Source organism: Barbus barbus (genome assembly GCF_936440315.1).
Source record: "Barbus barbus genome assembly, chromosome: 14".
In the NCBI taxonomy this organism is placed as follows: domain Eukaryota; kingdom Metazoa; phylum Chordata; class Actinopteri; order Cypriniformes; family Cyprinidae; genus Barbus; species Barbus barbus.
The window spans coordinates 26099478-26118012 of NC_136742.1; the positions used below are offsets into that span (position 1 = coordinate 26099478).

The window sequence follows — 18535 nt, forward strand, 5'->3', positions numbered from 1 at the left end:
CTGGATAGCCCACGTATTTTACATTAAGTATTAAAAAAATAACAATTGTTAAATATAATTTCATAATTTTTTTAATTTTTTTTATTCATCTGTAGGCTAGTACCCTTCACACCAACCGTTTAGCTATAAGCTTCAAGGAACATTTTTCAAACACAATCAGAAACAAAAATAGAATAACATCTTATTTTTAGGTCCTGTCCACCCACCTACTGGGACATTTCCAAAATCACTTTTTCAACGACTTTCGCATTACATCACACCCAAAAGAAAAGAGCAGAATAGAGGAGCGACAGGAGGAGGAGATGAAAGTAACCGTGACCGACGGAACTGACGTCAGTGGTATAATGTAAACTGTTGAGATGATCCATGGTAACAGACTCAGTGCAGCAACACCACTGACACAGACACACGCACGGGATCCGACAGAAATGCCTCGTACCTGGATCGCACCTGCACCGGCTCTCGCTTCTTACAAACGTATTAGACGCGCCGTCGGCCTTTTAAACGCGACGCACCTGCCGGGAATCCAAAACATTTGATGTATTCCTTCTATAAATCTACTGTCAGTTCACAAGAAGCAAGGAAAGCAGGGAAATGTGCGGTTGAACTGCTGCTCATCTCAGCGCTTTCGCTTATTTCTAACAGACTACAATACGAGCAGATGATTTTAATCCGGATGAAATAATGACTCTTCTGGATTAACGCCTTCATTGTCACTCTAGGTTTTGCTTTATAGGGATCATCTGCCTTTACCATTTGCCATTATAGTCTGTATATCACAGCCATAGTAATATAATATCGTGAAGATGGCGACTGGAGCGGGCTGGCAGCATTACTACAACCCCGCTGGCAGCACTTCGACGGGGAAATATAACAGCACCTCCACTTCAACATCCACCAGCACGTCCTTCCCGACTGGGTTAACCCTCGAATACACGCAGGACCTCCATCTGAAGATGAGCAAGAAGATTGCACAGCTGACCAAGGTAATTTTGTGCGCGTTTTGGGGATGCGGAATGCCATGTGTAATGTTTGAGCGATGCGCATTGGAGACCCCCATCCAAATGACAGCAGGCTGGCCTGCTATCCGGATTAACCCTAGAATGCATAATGGGGTCAAAATTACCAGATGGGGTGGAACATTTTATTTTAAAAAAAAAAGTAACTTCGTGATATGCTAAGGAGATTTCACAAAAAAAGATTGTGTGAAAGTCTCACCAAAATCCTCATATTTCTTGGTTATCAAAATGAATAAAACCCTATATAATAAATACATACATTTACTAAAATTCTAACTTGAATTAAAATGTGAACTGAAAATGTAAACACAAACTAATTCAAAATAATTCTAAAAACTGTTATAGTATCTCATGATACTAAAATAACAATTGATTATAGGTGTAGAAAAATCTTGTCAATAGGCCTATTATTTCATATAAATAAACTATCATAAAAGATTTTTGTTTTTACCATCTTAATCTAAAAAAAATTAAATACTTGATGAGCTTCTTTAATACAGTACCAGTCACATCTGACTGATTAATATCCAAAAGACATTAAAAATAATACTGACAAATATATATTGTTCGGATGGGCCAGACCGTGCAAAGCCCAGGGTTTGCAGAGTGACTTGAAAAGGCATTTTGATTTATTAAAATTGCTTTGGACACTACATAATTCCCACAATGAGAATTGAAAGTAATAATAATGAATGAGTGGGTGTGTCCAAATTTCCGACTGGTGCTGTTCTAGTTCCCTCAAAAGGAAGCAGTGCAAAAGATGTGCTGGTCCTGTCTGCAAGGATCATAGCTACATAATCTGCAAAGGCTGCTAGGCAAATTTGTATTTCTCACATAAACACATTAGTTATAGCTGAATTATATCTATGAACCCAGTACGTGTTGTTTTGAACCCTTTTATGTGCACCTGTGGTTTCTGCGACGTGTTCTTTGATCAAAGCTTGCTTAAATTAAATTTGTATATGCTTAATGCCGTCATACTATATTTTTTTTTTAGTTGTTTTTAATACTTTGTCTTCCTGAAAACATTTACATGTATCTACATGCACTGATCATACTTCATCCTCAGGTTGGACATTCACGTGCATAAAATTGTGTATGTTATATTTGTGGTTTAATCTGTGAATATTATCAACACCTGCTGTTTAGTATGATCCTCTCAGCCTGACTGAGATATGGGAATGGCATGTTTCCAAAGCCTGCTTCAGCTATTCATTTTCAGGTATTAGAGCTGAGGCTTCCCACAATCATGGACAACCTGGAAATATCAGAGTTGAGTTTGCAGACCTGGAAATTTCTATAGTGAATATATATATATATATATATATAATTTTTTTTTTTTTTTTTTTTAATTTAAAATATTTCATGAGCTAGATATGAATGGTGGGTAGAGCTAAACTTGTGTAAGAGCCATAGTGAAGTTCAGACAATCATTCTTTTGAGTTGGTTCTTTTGTCATGAATTGGTGAAACCGGTTTACAGAATGGTGCGATTCATTTGTTGATATAATGATTGGATCTCTATGGTGTCTGATTTTGAAGATTAATATTATAGAGATAATACATACACATACTCAAAGCCTCTGTTTCATGGAAGGTCATCAGTTTTTTTTTGTGTGCCAATTGCTTCTTTGAGTTGGTTCTTTTGTAATGAATTGGTCAAATTAGTTCGCAGAACAGTCAGAATGATTCATTAGTGAATGTCAAATTGTTTGTTAATACAATTACTGGATCTGTACAAGTGCCTGCTTTGAAGGTTAGTATTATAGAAAAGATAAAATATAAAGCCTCTCTCTATTACATGGAAGGAAAAGAGTTATGAGTTGCTTGCTTCTCTTGTAAAGAAACTGGTTCAAAAAATTGCCAGAATGATTTATTAACAAATTTGTCTTGAATCGTTTATTGATATAATTACTGGACCTCTATAAGTGTCTGCTTTTGAAGATTAGTATTATAGAGAAATAAAATATAATATCTTCAGCCAAAGCCTCTATTCTTTGCAAGATTGTTGATTTTTATTGTGAGCCAATTGTTCTTATGAACTAGTTCTTTCGTAATGAATTTATCTAACTGGTTCAGAAAATGGTCAGAATTATTTGTTTGCAAATTTGTCTTGAATTGTTAATTGATGTAATTACAGGACCTCTGAAGATTAGTATTATGGAAAAATCAAATATAATATCTTCACCCAAAGTCTCTATTATGTGTAAGGTTGTTGAGTTTTATTGTGAGCCAGTTGTTCTTATGAATTGGTTCTTTCATAATGGATAATTTGAACTGGTTCACAAAATGGTCAGAATGATACATTAGCAAATATGTCTTGAGTTAATATAGTCACTTTAAGTGCCTGCTTGGAAGATTAGTATTACAGAGAAATCAAATCTAATATCTTCACATACCCACAGCCTCTGTTCTGTGGAAGGTTTTCAATTTTATTGTGTCTTGTAATGTACTTGTAGAAGCAAGGTTCTAGCAAGCCTTGATCTGTGTTTGTTGTCTAACCGTAAGTAAAGAAACTGGATCAGGAATACAAAGTGAGCAACAAAATACATATTTTATTGAACCTGAGTCTTAACATTCATGTGTGCAACTTCATATTCCTTGCATCATAAATTACCATACAATTATTTAGTTCAGTCACAACCTCCAGAAGATCTGCTGGTTTATGACTGCCGTTCTTGCACATGCACAGTGACGCTGACTGAAGTTCATTCGTCCTTCGGGAGCTCGGGCTGCGCCTCATAAATGAGATTACAATGCTTTGGCTGAGTATTGATGTACCTGTCAGACTGTCATTAAACATGGACACTTGGGTCATTGCTTTTAAAGGATATGCGAGGCATGAAGAGTTGATGTGTCATCAAAAAAGTGCGCAGAGGATTTTAGAATTTATGATATTTGCATCACATTACAATTCTTTGTGCTTTGTACTGGATATTTAGCCCGTCCATGGGTGTCATCTGTTTGTTGGTTGAGAAATTATTTACTCAAAAATGAAAATTGTCAACATTTACTCCCCCCTCATGTAATTTCAAACCTATGCCTTTTTCTTAATTTTATTTAAAATATAATTTTTTCCCCCATACAAAGAAAGTGGTCCCATATGTGTGGTCTACTTGACTTTCAAAGTATATTTTTCAAAGTGTTCAGAGGAAGAAAGTAAGTCAAATGATGACCATAAATAAAATAAAATAAATTATTAATTAACAAATTTGGGTACAAAACTTTCCATAGTTTGCATATTGTGCTATTGGGTAAACCTTTTGCATTTCTGTGTGAAATGCACAGGGCAATTGAAATGACACTAAAAATGACAACTAAATGTAAAATTTAAAAGAATAGTTGACTCAAAAATTAAAATTCTGTCATTTACTTTACATGTTCTTCCAAATCTGTATGACTTAGAATTTACTGTATAAATTCTACATATACACAAAAATAAAGAAATTAAATAAAAATGACAAATGCATACAGCAAAATTTCAAAACTTAACATTTAAATGAAAAACAAAAAAATAAAGCTAAAAACAATTCAACATATTAAGGAACAAAAGGTGTAAGAGTATAATGATTCTATCATAACACTAAGCCAAACACCAAAAAACAACTATATAAGTACAACCACTACACATACATACATATATATATATATATATATATATATATATATATATATATATATATATACATACACATTTATAAATTATATATATATGTATAATTTCATTTACATTTAGTTTGTTGAAGTATAAAAATAACTCAAATAAAACTAAAACTTAATAAAAGACCTGACTGCACAGTGTTTTAAGAGAAACTTTTTATCATTTTTATGTTTTCAACATTTTCTGCCTTTCACAGTTAAGTGCATTGTTAGTGCATTAGGACTTTGTCAGCCACTTCCTCATGTGGTGCTCAACATAATTCGATAGACTCATAAAGCTGAAACCAGTCTCCCTGACTGGCCTTTTTCTCTCTGGTTATGGTTTACATTGGCATCCACACTTCCCAGTCTCCAGATGGGCCCAGTCCGGATCTCACAGCCTCCTGATGGGTATCAATAAACTCCAGAAGCATCACATCACAATTCAATTACCCCCCACAGATTGTTTATGTGAAAACACTTGATTCTTCTCACACAAATACTCTTTCAGTGGCTGGACTTCTGAGGTTTTTATATCTAATTATCATCTTTACTGAGCTCTGTCAGTCTTTACTGTCTTTCTTACTGGTTGTTTAGTGTTTTTGTATCTATATGCTTTAGGAGAAATGAAGTTGATTGAAGTCTTGATTGAATTGAGAGATTGAAGTCTTTCTATGATGTTAACAAAAAAAACATAAAATTGCATTTTGCTTTTCATTTTGCACTGCCCTGATTTAAGCTATTGCACAAAACAAAATAACTGTTTATTTTTATATTATTTCTGCAAGGGGGTTTATAAACTTAGGGGTTTACAAAATCACCTAAATACTAAATTTTAATGGCCCATACTTTGTGTATTGGCCATACATATAAAAATATAAGGATTCACTGCTATTTTAAATGTGGCTGTAATAAAGAAATATTCCCCAATCTACTCGGTACAATTGTCAAGCTAGTAACATTTTCTTGAAAAATGTTGCACTAAGTGAGTATTTTTAATCAAGCTGCTTTGCAGACTCTTAGAGAATAGTCTGTATTATTAGAGAATAATGTAGCCATTGAAAATCAATAAATCTAATAAGAAATACATAACACAGCTATTATTCGCCAGTTGAGACCAAAGTAGTTCAAGCTTGGCTTTATCCCTTGGATATATATTGCGTCAAACCATTACTGGGAAGTATTCTTGTATGTTATGTAACATAATTACATTATAGTCACACTAAAGCAGTGGTGGGCAAACTTGGCCCTTCCAGGACACTTTCCTGCAGAGATTTGATCCAACCCTGATAAAACTCACCAGCCTGTAGCCTTCTAGTAGTCTTGAAGACAATGATTAGCTGGTTCAGGTGTGCTTGATTAGGGTTGGAGCTAAACTCTGAAGGAAAGTGGCCTGGAAGGGCCGAGTTTGCCCACCCCTGCACTAAAGCTTATGCAAGATTGAAGGCCACGTTATAAAGTCTAAAGGATGACTGAGTTGCCATAGGGGCGCATAAATAGGTCATTCGCTTTTAATTCACCATATTTTAATTTTTTTTTTTCCCTATGTCTTAAAAGATAATGTTTCTCATAAACGTCAGCTCCTTCAAATTACCAAATTAGCATGTGATTGTTGTGGGTTATAGCAGCCGGTGCTTCTGTTCCATGTGGCCTGGCATGTGAAGTCAGTTGTAACCTTTGTGTTTGAATCCCGGCATGAGAGGAGGATGTGCGTGTGTCATAATACAGGGGTTAATATGATTCTTGCGTTATCTAGGGAGGCGCAGGACGCATGCCGCGCAGCAGATGGTGGAAGCCCAGGGCACAGGCGCTTAGGTGCAATAGTGAATGTGAGGACTATAGCAATATTTCCTTTCGGGAACAGCTTGCTTACTCTGATAGCACAGAGAAATGGTGCTGCACGCTCAAAGTAGCTTATAAAAACACTAAGCAGCCTTGTTGGGAAATTGTAACTTTATTACTATGTTAATTCCTTTTTCCACCCAGGTAGAAAATCAAGACTGGAGACTTTTTTTGAGTGTATATTTTCTTTAGGTAATCAGCATGCAGCATATCTTCTCACTTCAAAACTGAGACTTTCACTTCTTAATGAGAGAATTTATACATGGAATGACACACCAATAGGTTTATTCTGCCTGAGAAGAAATCATTTGTTGTTGTTTTCTCATTTCCTGAATGTTTCACCTTTGGATGTAGAATATCTTCTAGTAGCTTGTTATATCCAATTTAAGGAGAAAGTGGAGTAAAAAAGAGCCAACTGTCAAGACCAAACCATAATTCAGCAAATGTAACCAGTCATATTAGCCTTCACAGAACAGTTTTTGGATTTGCACTATTGCTGGTATGACCTCATTAAGTTAAGCATGCACCTTATGTACAAAAATGAATTGAAAACATTTATATTAGCAAAAATGTGATTGTCATAAATTGAGGGGCTACTTGACAATATAATCAGATATTTATCATAATCATGTGCAGATGGCTTATCTGTACTATAATTTGTCTATGTATGTATTTATGTGTGTATACATAAATTTATATTATATTTTGAAATATCATTTTAATTAGTAAGTTCTATTGTGAGTTAAAATATTTTTTATATTTATATTGTGTATTTATATTTATGAAAATATTCAGTTATATTTGTATTACATTAATATTTTTCAGTTGTAATTGTATTCCTTTTGCTGCCATTGTATTAAAATATTTGACTGTAGAATTCCATGACTGATCACAATCAATTATGTATGTTTTTAAACATGTAGAACTGACACAATTAGATCTCCTCTCTAATTCTAGTGACATGACAGATGTTTTAGTTGGATATGTTTGCTATTTATACAAAGCATCTGTTGTGCTGTTAGAATAACTAGATGATTTGTGACTATTAGACAGTTAAATGTGGAGGTACAGTTTGGAAATGGGTTTCGCACTCCTTTGATGAGATCTCTGATCTATCATGGGTTCACAGCGCAGGTCAGAAAACACAGAGAACATTAAAGCAATGTTCACCCATGTGAGATCAGACAGTTCTCTCCCTCACACACTTCCATTCACGCCGGGCGATATAATCATTGGAGATAATCCACTGAAAGCATGGATCTTTAACCTGCATCTACATCACAGAGCAACCTTCAATATTAAAATGCTTGTGTTTTCATGCTAGCGGACGGTTGTTTCATGTGGTCATATAACTTACAGCTGTGATCCTCTTCAAAGGATATGAAATGGGTGTTTTTGCATAGTCTGATTCTGAAGTATCTCTGGTCCTGCCTTTGAGTCTCATGGTAATTTATACCCTTCTGAGCATCCAGAATACTCGGTGATTAACCCTTGTGTATTAGCTTAAAAACTATTTTGCATTTCAACATTTAAAGAAATAATTCATCCTAATGCTGAAAATGTACTCACCCCCTGGCCATCCAAGATCTAGATAGGTTTATTTCTTCATCAGAACAGATTTGTAGAAATTTAGTATTGCATCACTTGCTCACCAATGGATCGTCAGCTGTGAATGGGTCCAAACAGCTGATAAAAACATCACAAAGTAATCCAGAGGACTCCAGTCCATCAGTTAACGTTTAAAAATTAAAAGCTGTTTCTAAAAAACCAAATTGATCTTTATGACCTTTTTAACTTAACTTTAAACCATTGCTTCCAACTGAAACATGAGTCCTCTTTCCATAATATTGCTTTCTTTAGTAAAAAGTGGTCTCATCTGCATCAGGAGAGAAATATGCACAGATCAAACACAGTTTAAAAGCCAAAACTGTTCTAAATAAATATGATGGTGGATTTTGATGTTAAAGGCCAACAGGAGATTAACTTTTTGTCATGTTTTTATCAGCTGTTTGGACTCTTATTCTGACGGCACCCATTCCATTGGTGAGCAAGTGATGCTAAATTTCTCAATCTGTTTTGATTATTTGATTTCTGAATAACTATTATATTATACTATATATATATTATACTTTTAACTATTATATTATACTATATATCTCTACAGAACTCACTGTTTTTCAGTCATTTGACTTTTTTATTCGCATGCAGATAAAATCATTTGCATTCTCCATGGTCGCTAGTTTAATTAATTGTTTTTCAAATGCGTGCACACAGTGCATGCACATACACGTAGATGCACTGCTCACTTTTTATTCAAATAGGTATTCAGAGTGCTCAGACCACACCAACAACTTTGTCCCACTTGTACAACACATAGAAAAAATGCATTAGTGTGGGCAGCAAGATAATATCAAAAAATCTATATTTCTGCCAGAGCAATAGACACTCTGGGTTTTGTTTCTGTGCTGCAAAAGGCCTGGGGGATAAAGACGCTGTGTATGCATTATTGTAGCAGGTCAGTGCTGACAGGAGAGGGAGGCTATGCTCCCTAAAGTCCTGTGCTGCTGGGGCCCTGCTGTCTTCTCTGCCCAGCCCCAGGGCAGCACAAATTTGTTTCGAGCTCTTTATACAGTGGAAATAAAAAAAAAATGTGTTGTTGCGCAGAGTTTTGTTGAGGGTTCTCTCAGCTCAGTCAGACCCCCGACTGACTGGCAAGGCCCAGTGAACTGCAGACTTCACATTTCATTCATCTGAGCCGTCTGACAGATTTCCTGTCTTTCTTTTTATATGCAGACTTCTCTTCCCCTGTGCTTGTAGAAAGTGTTGGCAGTGGTAGAAAATCTCCAGTTAGGATTGAGCGACCCAATATGTCTTGTCCTTTCACATCAGAAGGGGCTAAAAATGTTGACTTTGAGACCTTACACTTTCAGATCATCCACCACCTCTATCTTTCTCACTTGTTCTGTCACTCCATTTTTTCCTGTCTGTTTTTCTCTGTCTTTTTATCAGTAGCCACATACAGTACCATACTGTTCAGTTTGGGATTGGTACAATGTTTTCTTATTTTCTTTTGAAAGAAGTCTCTTATGCTCACCAAGGCTGCATTTACTGTATTCAAAATACTATAAAAATTGCACTATTGTGAAATATTAGTGCAATTTCGAATGACTGTTTTCTATTTGAATATATTTTAACATGTGATTTATTCCTGCTATGCAAAGCTGAATTTTCATCAGCCATCACTCCAGCCTTCTGTGTCACATGATCCCTCAAAAATCATTCTGATATGCTGATTTTCTCAAGAACATTCATTATTTTCATCAATGTTGAAGACAGTTGTGGTTCTTAATAGTTTTGTGGAAAATTAATAGAAATATAATTTTTTGTAACATAATAAATGTCTTTACTGTTACTTTTGATCAATTTAAAGAATCAAAAGTATAAAGTATTCATAAAAATAAAAAGTAATTATTAATTAATAATTAAACTTTACTTGTTAATTGAGTAATTTTTGAGCTAATGTTGAGCTATTATTTTCCTTCCAAATCTGAGTTTACATCTCACAATTCAGTCTGTTTTTTTCCCCCTCACAAAATAAAAGGTAACAAAGGTAATTGCGACTTTTTATCACAAGTTTCTGAATTTATTTCTTGCAATTGCAATTTTATATCTCTCAATTGTTTATATTTTGCCATTCTGATTTTATATCTCACAATTCTGACTTTTTTTCAGAATTAGAAAGAAAAAGTATGAATTGTGAGATATAAACTCATAATTGCAACAACAAAAATCTGATTTGTGAGATGAATTGAATTTTTTATCCTGTGTGGCTTCTATAAACACTTCTTTGACTTGAAAATGTTTTAATGCATTACCAAAAGTATGCACTTTCCCATGACTGACAGTAAATCTTTTTAGTGCGTACAGTAGAAGTATGCAAATTGCAATTCAGCCCACGATTTCCTGCTGAGTTCATATCCTGAACTCATTATTGAATGCGAGTTTCTGCCGTTTTGGCCTAGGGCAGGTTTTTAGCCTGCCTCTGCACTGCTACTGTAGAAGACACACAGTTGCATGCTTTAATACATACTGCGGGTCAGCTGAGTACATGTTTGACCTTGACTGCCTTCAGTTTCTCCTGTGGCTATCTGAGCAAAGGTCACACCTGTGTGAATAGAAGCAAAAAATCTTAGCAAGCTCTGCTCTGTGTAGATAAAGCTCCCACTCGCTATTATTTCATTTGCCCTCTGAGATGACTTCTTCCCATTCACTCGAATCAGCTTCCCAGTACTATCGTGTTTCTGAATCGGCTAAGCCTTCAAGGTAAACGCGCAATCAACGATAAGAAGCTCATTCAGCTTTCTCCAGTGAAACCCCCTCACACATTTTGAACTGATAGGCTCTGAGCACTGATGAATTGAGGGAATTGCAAAGAATTTTACTAGTTCAGTTCTGCTACTTGTTACCATTTCCTTAATGGTTCCACTACTGATTCGTTCACTGTTGAGGAAGAAATATTTATTTATTATTCAAGCCGGATGTGTTTGGATCAATAAAAGATACTGTTTAGAAAAGTCATTCGTAAGGTAATCGGTCATCGATCACTTCGGAAGTGATCCGAATCATAAGATTAATTTGCACAGGAATCAGACTAGACTGATTGCACTGAAATATTTTGGTGACAAAAAAGAACTGGCATGCTTTTGGGAATCAGACCAAAAAGAACCGACTTGAATTTGAATCATGAATCAGTTTTAATTTACTAAAATGAACTGTCTCATAGGAGACATTTACTAAATTTAGAACTGCGTACTGGCATACTACTCTTCCTAGTTTTACTGTATCTGTTTATAGCAGAAATAGCTATAGTTAATACGGTTCAGAATTTAGAGATTCGCTCAGCAATTGGACTAAACTGATCCACGCTAAGTCATGCTTTTGGGAATACAACCGCACTAGTCATTCTGTTTAGTTATGATTCACTAAAATGAACTGACTCATACGAGTCATTCTTTCAAGAATCAGACTAAAGAAAGAACCAACTTTGAGTCGTTAATTAAGGAATCAGACGGCACTGTTCGGGCTGTGTAGTTTTGATTCACTGAAATTAACTGACTCGCTTTATTTGGGAATCGAACTGCACATGTAGTGTTGTGTTTTCATTCACTAAAATGAACTGGCTCATACAAGTAATTTGTTAGGGATTTGAGTACACAGGTATGCATTGATGGATTAAAAAGAACTAGCTCATAAGCGTCTGACTGGAATTGCGCACGAGCCGCTCTGTAGATTGAATTTATGCAAATGAATTTATTTATTAGGATTAATTTCGCTATTCTGTTAGCATTGTCAGAAAAATGCATGTGCTTGAACTATTAACTGATGGTGAATCTGTAATTTCTTAAAAAATGGAACCCGTTCTGAATAAGAGAAGTTCTCCATTCCCAACCCAAGATGTCACTGAGATAAACTGTTCTTGTACCAGTTAGATGCATCTAATGAGTGTACTTGCCATTTGTTTGCACACCTACATTGCATTGAAGTTGTTAACTTGAGACCTTACATTGTTTGACTGACCTTTGTCTTGAACTCATTTTGTTTGCTAATGTTCCTGCTGAAAAATGGTGGTAAACTCTTTAGAAGTAGCCTGCCGGAGTTACACAGAGACATGGTTATCAATACTAATACAGTGATTAGTCCCTAATATATGATTGGAAGAGGCGTCCAGCGGTTCCACATTGCAGGAGACCCCATTAATTTGAGGAGACAGTTGATTAGTCTGCATATTTTAGATTTTTTTTATAGAAAAAAAACTTCGCTATTGATTTAATCCCAAACTAATCGCTCAGTCTAATCATAAAACTTCATTTTTATGCCAGGGAAATTTCTGCACAAAATGAACAAGGGCATTGGCATAATAATTTTTTGGTTTAGAAACTTTGGGAAGTTACATTTATTGCTTATGACCATTTACTTTTAGCTGATGTCATTTTATAAGCAGAAGTCCATGTCGTAATGGCCTGCGAAGACATTGTGGTCCTTTCTGCTACATTAAGTCCCTTTTTGAAATAAATAGTATCTTATCAGTGGACCGTTAAAGATTATTTCTGCTTTCCTTGGGTGTTTTGAGGCAGAGCGTAATGAGGGTGACCAGAGAAGAGCAGCAGGTGAATGTTTCAGTGCTCTGCTCAAATGAAGATCCATTGCTTCCACAAGAGAATATGAGGTTAAAGAAATGTGCCACTGTGGGCTATTCTCAATGCCGCTGTGATCCGCATCTACTCTCATGCGAATCCGTGTGTGCGCATCCCTCAGGGTTTCGAATCATGCTATTATCAACTCTTTATTTCTAATGAATTTTCACCTTTCCTCTCAACATCCAGCTAGCCACAATAGAGGAGCATCGAGTTGCCCAGGATTCCATTTGCAGGTGACACTCAATTCAGCTGTTGGCATATGGGTGTTTTTTTCTGGGAAAGGTCTGCACAGGATTTTGTATCAACTGGCATTGTAGTGAAAAGCAAGTTAATTTTGTTTTGTATCACCTGTGTGGAGGTGATTCTCTGTTTGAGAAGTGATTCTGGGAAGGGTTGTGCGGTTACCAGAGCTGGTAATCAAAAGGTTGTTGGTTCAAACGTACTCTGTTGTTTAAAAGTTTGAGGGCAGTATGATATTTATAAAAAATAAATAAATACACACATACTATATATATATATATATATATATATATATATATATATATATATATATATATATATATATATATATATATATATATACGCACGCACACACAGTGTTGGGAAAAGTTACTTTTAAAAGTAATGCATTACAATATTGCATTACTCCCTAAAAAAGTAACTAATTATGTTACTTAGCTACTTTTTATGGAAGGTAATGTTACGTTACTTTTGCGTTACTTTTTAAATATGAGCAGGGCTTGATTGTTTTTAATACAAGAAGTTCTAATCATATCAAATGTAAAAGCCCTTTCACACCAAAAAGTGTAATGAATAAACCTCAGGCTGAAGGAAAAGTAAATTCACGTCTGTACAGTAGAACGCAGGAGAAGAGGGTTCAACACTCTTCAGCAATAAAAAACAATGAAGCACAATTGTTAGTTTATCTAAAGTCATTTTTGCTTATTAGTATGGTTGAACTGGATCATCAAAGGTCAGCAGCAAAGACATTGGTTAATAAAATGGGATTAGATACATTTGTGCTATTTAACATATTTAATTATTGCAGGTTTGCGTCATATTCTGAGTTTGCATTTCACTGTTTTAATTCATTTTGATGAATACTAAATCTGTTTTTTGTGAGTGGGTGTTAGGAGTTTGGACTTCAGTTCCGTCTTTTTCTGTTTCATCTATATATTCCTGTTTTTCCTTAAGGTTTTGTTCCTGTTCGGTTTGGGATTAGTTTTCTTATTAGTCTTTATTAGTTAACTCCCATCACCTGTTCACCCCTCGTCAGCTGCTCTATTTAAAGTCATCTTTTCTGTTCAGTTTTTGTAAGTGATTGTTTATGTTAACAGTGTTTCTGCAACTCTGCTTTATATTTTCTTGTGTTCATTAAAGTTCTGTTTGAAGATATTCTTCAAACAGATTGATCCATTCCTGCCAGTTGATCCATTCCTTTGTACACTTTTGTGGTTTTCATCTGTTGTGGTGTTGCACAGAAGTAATTGCGGACTAGTTGCATCACTAAGATCATTCTCCCCAGTTGTAGTTACAGTCTTCACACAAATTGCAACGAGTGAGTTTAGTCTTGACAACATGTCAACACGCATCATGGTGGCGCTGGAGGGCTAAGGGCTGTTTTTACACTGATTTGAACAGAACAGAAAAATAGAGAAAATCTGAGTGAGACAGTGCTCGGTACTCAATGGCTGGTATATTCTTAGAGTCAACGCGTGCTGGAGCTGTTAGAGTTTATACTGAATACTGCTACTGTCATTATCATCTAATGTTCAAGTTAGAGCTGAATCACAGCAAGACAGCACATGGTTTTATAAAAGTCCTGCAGTTGGCCTCGCCACTTTCCACAGGTGTCCTGTGGTGTGACCATGGCCCTGGTCATCTAGCTCATTTTGACTCATTCAAATAGTCAAGTGCCTGAGCTAGTCAGCTTTAATCGTGCATGGTGAATTTATTTTTTTATTTTTTTATTGTAGACCAGTAGCAGTGTTGAGAAGAGCAGTAGCCTGCATTCATGTAAGATTTTCCCATTGAAAAAGCAAAATACAGTGCACTTATTACTCTTGTAGCAAGGATTTAGTTTCACAAAATATAAGTTTAGTGTAATTTAGTCCAATCAGAATTTGTGTTAAGAAGAACAGTGATGTTGTTCCAGGAATGTGTCCTGCTTGGTTAAATCTTAAAAAATATTAACAGTTTTGCTTGGTCATGGTGATTTTGCCAAGGAGTTTTGTGTGCCATTCAGATTGAGAATGCATTTTTTTTAAAGTCCCCATGACTTTTTTAGCTTTTATTATGAATATGTTAGCGTCTGTAAGCTAGTGTGCTCCAAAACAATGACAAAATTCACATTTAGAAGATAGAAGCATTTAAAACTTAGTCTCTCACTTCAGGCAATAGGGATCAACGATGTTGATGACATCACACTGCACTTCAGCTTCTCATCAAATTTTCTGCTCTCTAAAATCTGAAGCAAAATTACTAAAAATGCAATATATAATGAAGTATTTGATAATTGATGCTATAAAATTAGAAATATTCATAAATACTATAATAGTAGAAATATTAAAGGGTTACTCCACCCCAAAATGAAAATCTTGCCCCAAGATCACCAAGAATATTGATCCAGGAACATGTACATAAATCATGTTAAACAAGTTTGATAGTTTTGCTTAGAGCCACAATGGTGAAAACTTCTAGGATAGTTTGCAAGATTAAAGATTAAATCATCCTCAGCTCAGATCGTTAACCACTTTTAACTACTCCACGTCCTGCTGAATTACTCCTGGGCGCTTCTCTCTACTTCTCATTGTCTGCCTGGAGGATTCTTTTTACTTTGTGCTGAATTAGGGACTAAAGTTAGAAACAAGATTCACTGGATGGAGGTTTTGGCATTTGATGGAGGATTCACTTTGAGATGCTGAATAATGCTTCTGTCTGAGAGAGCCTAAAGCGAAAGGGTGTAGAGATGAGGAAATATTGGGAACACTCCACTGTGGCCTACATAAATCTCAGGAGATGATTTGATTGAGCGTCTTCCCTCCTCTTCATTCCTTTTCCAGGCTGTATATTACTTGTTTGTGCTCTCTGTTTAATATGTCTTTGTTGGCGTATGATCGTTGGATTTATGTGAATCCTTGGGATGAAATCCTCTTCACCATCTCTATGCATGCCTCTATCCTCCAGTGATTATTCGTACTAGATTATACAGTGCTGATTAATGCTATCCGAACAGCTGCCCCTCGTGCCTGGAGCAGGATCTCGTCTTGTGCACAATTTCACAAGCTGTCGGCCAGAGAGGAGTGATGAAAGGGGCCATCCATCACCTCGCATTTCATTGAGACCAAAATACTGCGTGTTTGATTGCGTTGCGGACGCAACCCTGAGCATCAGCCAGTAGTATCACGCCTTGCTTTGTGATGAATGAATGACATCACAAACCTGCCAGACACAGAAATGACAGCGTCATATCACATCAGATAATGATGTTTACACCTCAGAGAGCGCAACAGATGGAGAGATGTGGCCATATTGCACCAGGTAATTAGAAAACGGTGTGTTCCGATGAATTTTAATGGAATGTTTTGGGTTCAAAACAAGTTGCGGTCTATGTAATAATTACATGTATAAATACAAAATATTATGAATCATCCCTCAGTTTGTAAAAATAAACACAATTATTTATATAGTAACGTGCACTCTTAAAAATAAAAGTTCCAAGAATTATCTCGATCAGGGAATTTTCACAGTGATGCCATAGAAGAACCATTCCTTGGCATCAGTGATTCCACGAAGAACCTTTAACATCCATGGAACCTTTCTATTGGACAAAAGGTTCTTAAAGGTTATTTAGGTTCTTTATCAAATGTTTTTCACAATGGTTCTTTTAAGAACCAAAAATGGTTCTTTCATGGCATCACTGAAAAAAACAACATTTGGAACCCAACAGAACCATTTTTTTCTTAGACCCCGTTCATACTGGTGCGTTTTAGTTTTAAAACTGAATTTTAGAATGAAAAGGATCCTTGTCTACACTGGCGTTTCCGCTGCGTTTCAGAAACGATCTCCGTCTACACTACACAACCGAAAATGCATGTCACATGACCATTCATGCAGGTTCAACCATAAATATGTATAGGTAGATTCCCTATTATTTAGATAGCAGAAGCGTCTACGTGCTTGGAGCGGTCGAATGGGGAGTCTATCCATACATATTAATGTGTACAACAATGAGCATGATGTTACAGTGGGGAAAAAATAATTTGATCCCCCAATTTTGTACGTTTGCCCACTGTCAAAGAAGTGATCAGTCTATAATTTTAATGGTAGGTTTATTTGAACAGCGAGAGACCGAATAACAACAAAAAAATCCAGAAAAACGCATTTCAAAAAAGTTATAAATTGATTTGCATTTTAATGATTCAAATAAGTATTTGATCCCCTATCAATCAGCAAGATTTCTGGCTCCCAGGTGTCTTTTCTACAGGTAAGAAACACAAAATAACTGTCAATCTCCCTTGGTCTGGAGCTCTATGCAAGATCACCTCGTGGAGTTTCAATGATCATGAGAACGGTGAGGAATCAGCCCAGAACCACACAGGAGGATCTTGTCAATGATCTCAAGGCAGCTGGGACCATAGTCACCAAGAAAACAATTGGTAACACGCTACGCCGTGAAGGACTGAAATCCTGCAGCGCCTGCAAGGTCCCCCTGCTCAAGAAAGCACATGTACAGGCCCGTCTGAAGTTTGCCAATGAACATCTGATTGATTCAGTGGAGAACTGGGTTAAAGTGTTGTGGTCAGATGAGACTAAAATTGAGCTCTTTGGCATCATCTCAACTCGCCGTGCTTGGAGGTGGAGGAATGCTGCCTTTGACCCCAAGAACATCATCCCCACCGTCAAACATGGAGGTGGAAACATTATGCTTTGGGGGTGTTTCTCTGCTAAGGGGACAACTGCACTGCATCAAAGGGACGATGGACGGGCCATATGCCGCCAGGGCATTGAAGCCAACCAGGGCACTGAAAACAGGTTGTGGATGGGTATTCCAGCATGACAATGACCCAAAACAGACGGCCAAGGCAACAAAGGAGTGGCTCAAGAAGAAGCACATTAAGGTCCTGGAGTGGCCTAGCCAGTCACCAGACCTTAATCCCATAGAAAATCTGTGGAGGGAGCTGAAGGTTCGAGTTGCCAAACCTCAGCCTCGAAACCTTAATGACTTCGATAGGATCTGCAAAGAGTAGTGGGACAAAATCCCTCCTGAGATGTGTGCAAACCTGGTGGCCAACAACAAGAAACGTCTGACCTCTGTGATTGCCAACAAGGGTTTTGCAACCAAGTACTAAGTCATGTTTTTGCGAATCATTAAAATCCAAATAAATGTATAACTTTTTTTGAAATGCGTTTTTCTGGATTTTTTTGTTGTTATTCTGTCTCTCACGGTTCAAATAAACCTACCATTAAAATTATAGACTGATAATTTCTCTGTCAGTGGGCAAACGTACAAAATCAGCAGGGGATCAAATATTTTTTTTCCCCACTGTATGCATGGATACACAGAGAGAAAGTAGGCAGATACGCCATCATTTTCAAAAGTCTCCGTTTTGGTCCGTTTACACTGAAACGCAACCCTGGTGTTTTCAAACTAAAACGGGGTCTGTAGCGTTTTCGAAAGTCTCCGTTTTCGAGGGTCGAAAATGGCAGAGTCGTGTAAACGACAGGTGTAACAATAGCAAAAGTTACGCATTTTAAAACGAAAATGCACTAGTGTAAACAGGGCCTTAGTGGAATAACATTTTAATAATCTAAAGAACATGTTCCACTATAAAGAACT

At 36.3% G+C, this 18535-nt stretch overlaps 1 protein-coding gene across 2 annotated transcripts in view; it reads left to right on the top strand.

Moving 5' to 3' along the window:
• The first annotated feature begins 374 nt into the window (after window positions 1-374).
• Window positions 375-18535, top strand: part of LOC306880011 (protein FAM184A-like) — a 144853-nt gene continuing 126692 nt past the window's right edge. For both annotated transcript variants that reach the window (XM_079433274.1, XM_079433275.1), the window contains exon 1: window positions 375-986. In XM_079433274.1, coding sequence (XP_079289400.1) covers window positions 807-986 — 180 coding nt within the window. In that variant the 5' untranslated portion in view covers window positions 375-806. The remainder of the gene's footprint in view (window positions 987-18535) is intronic.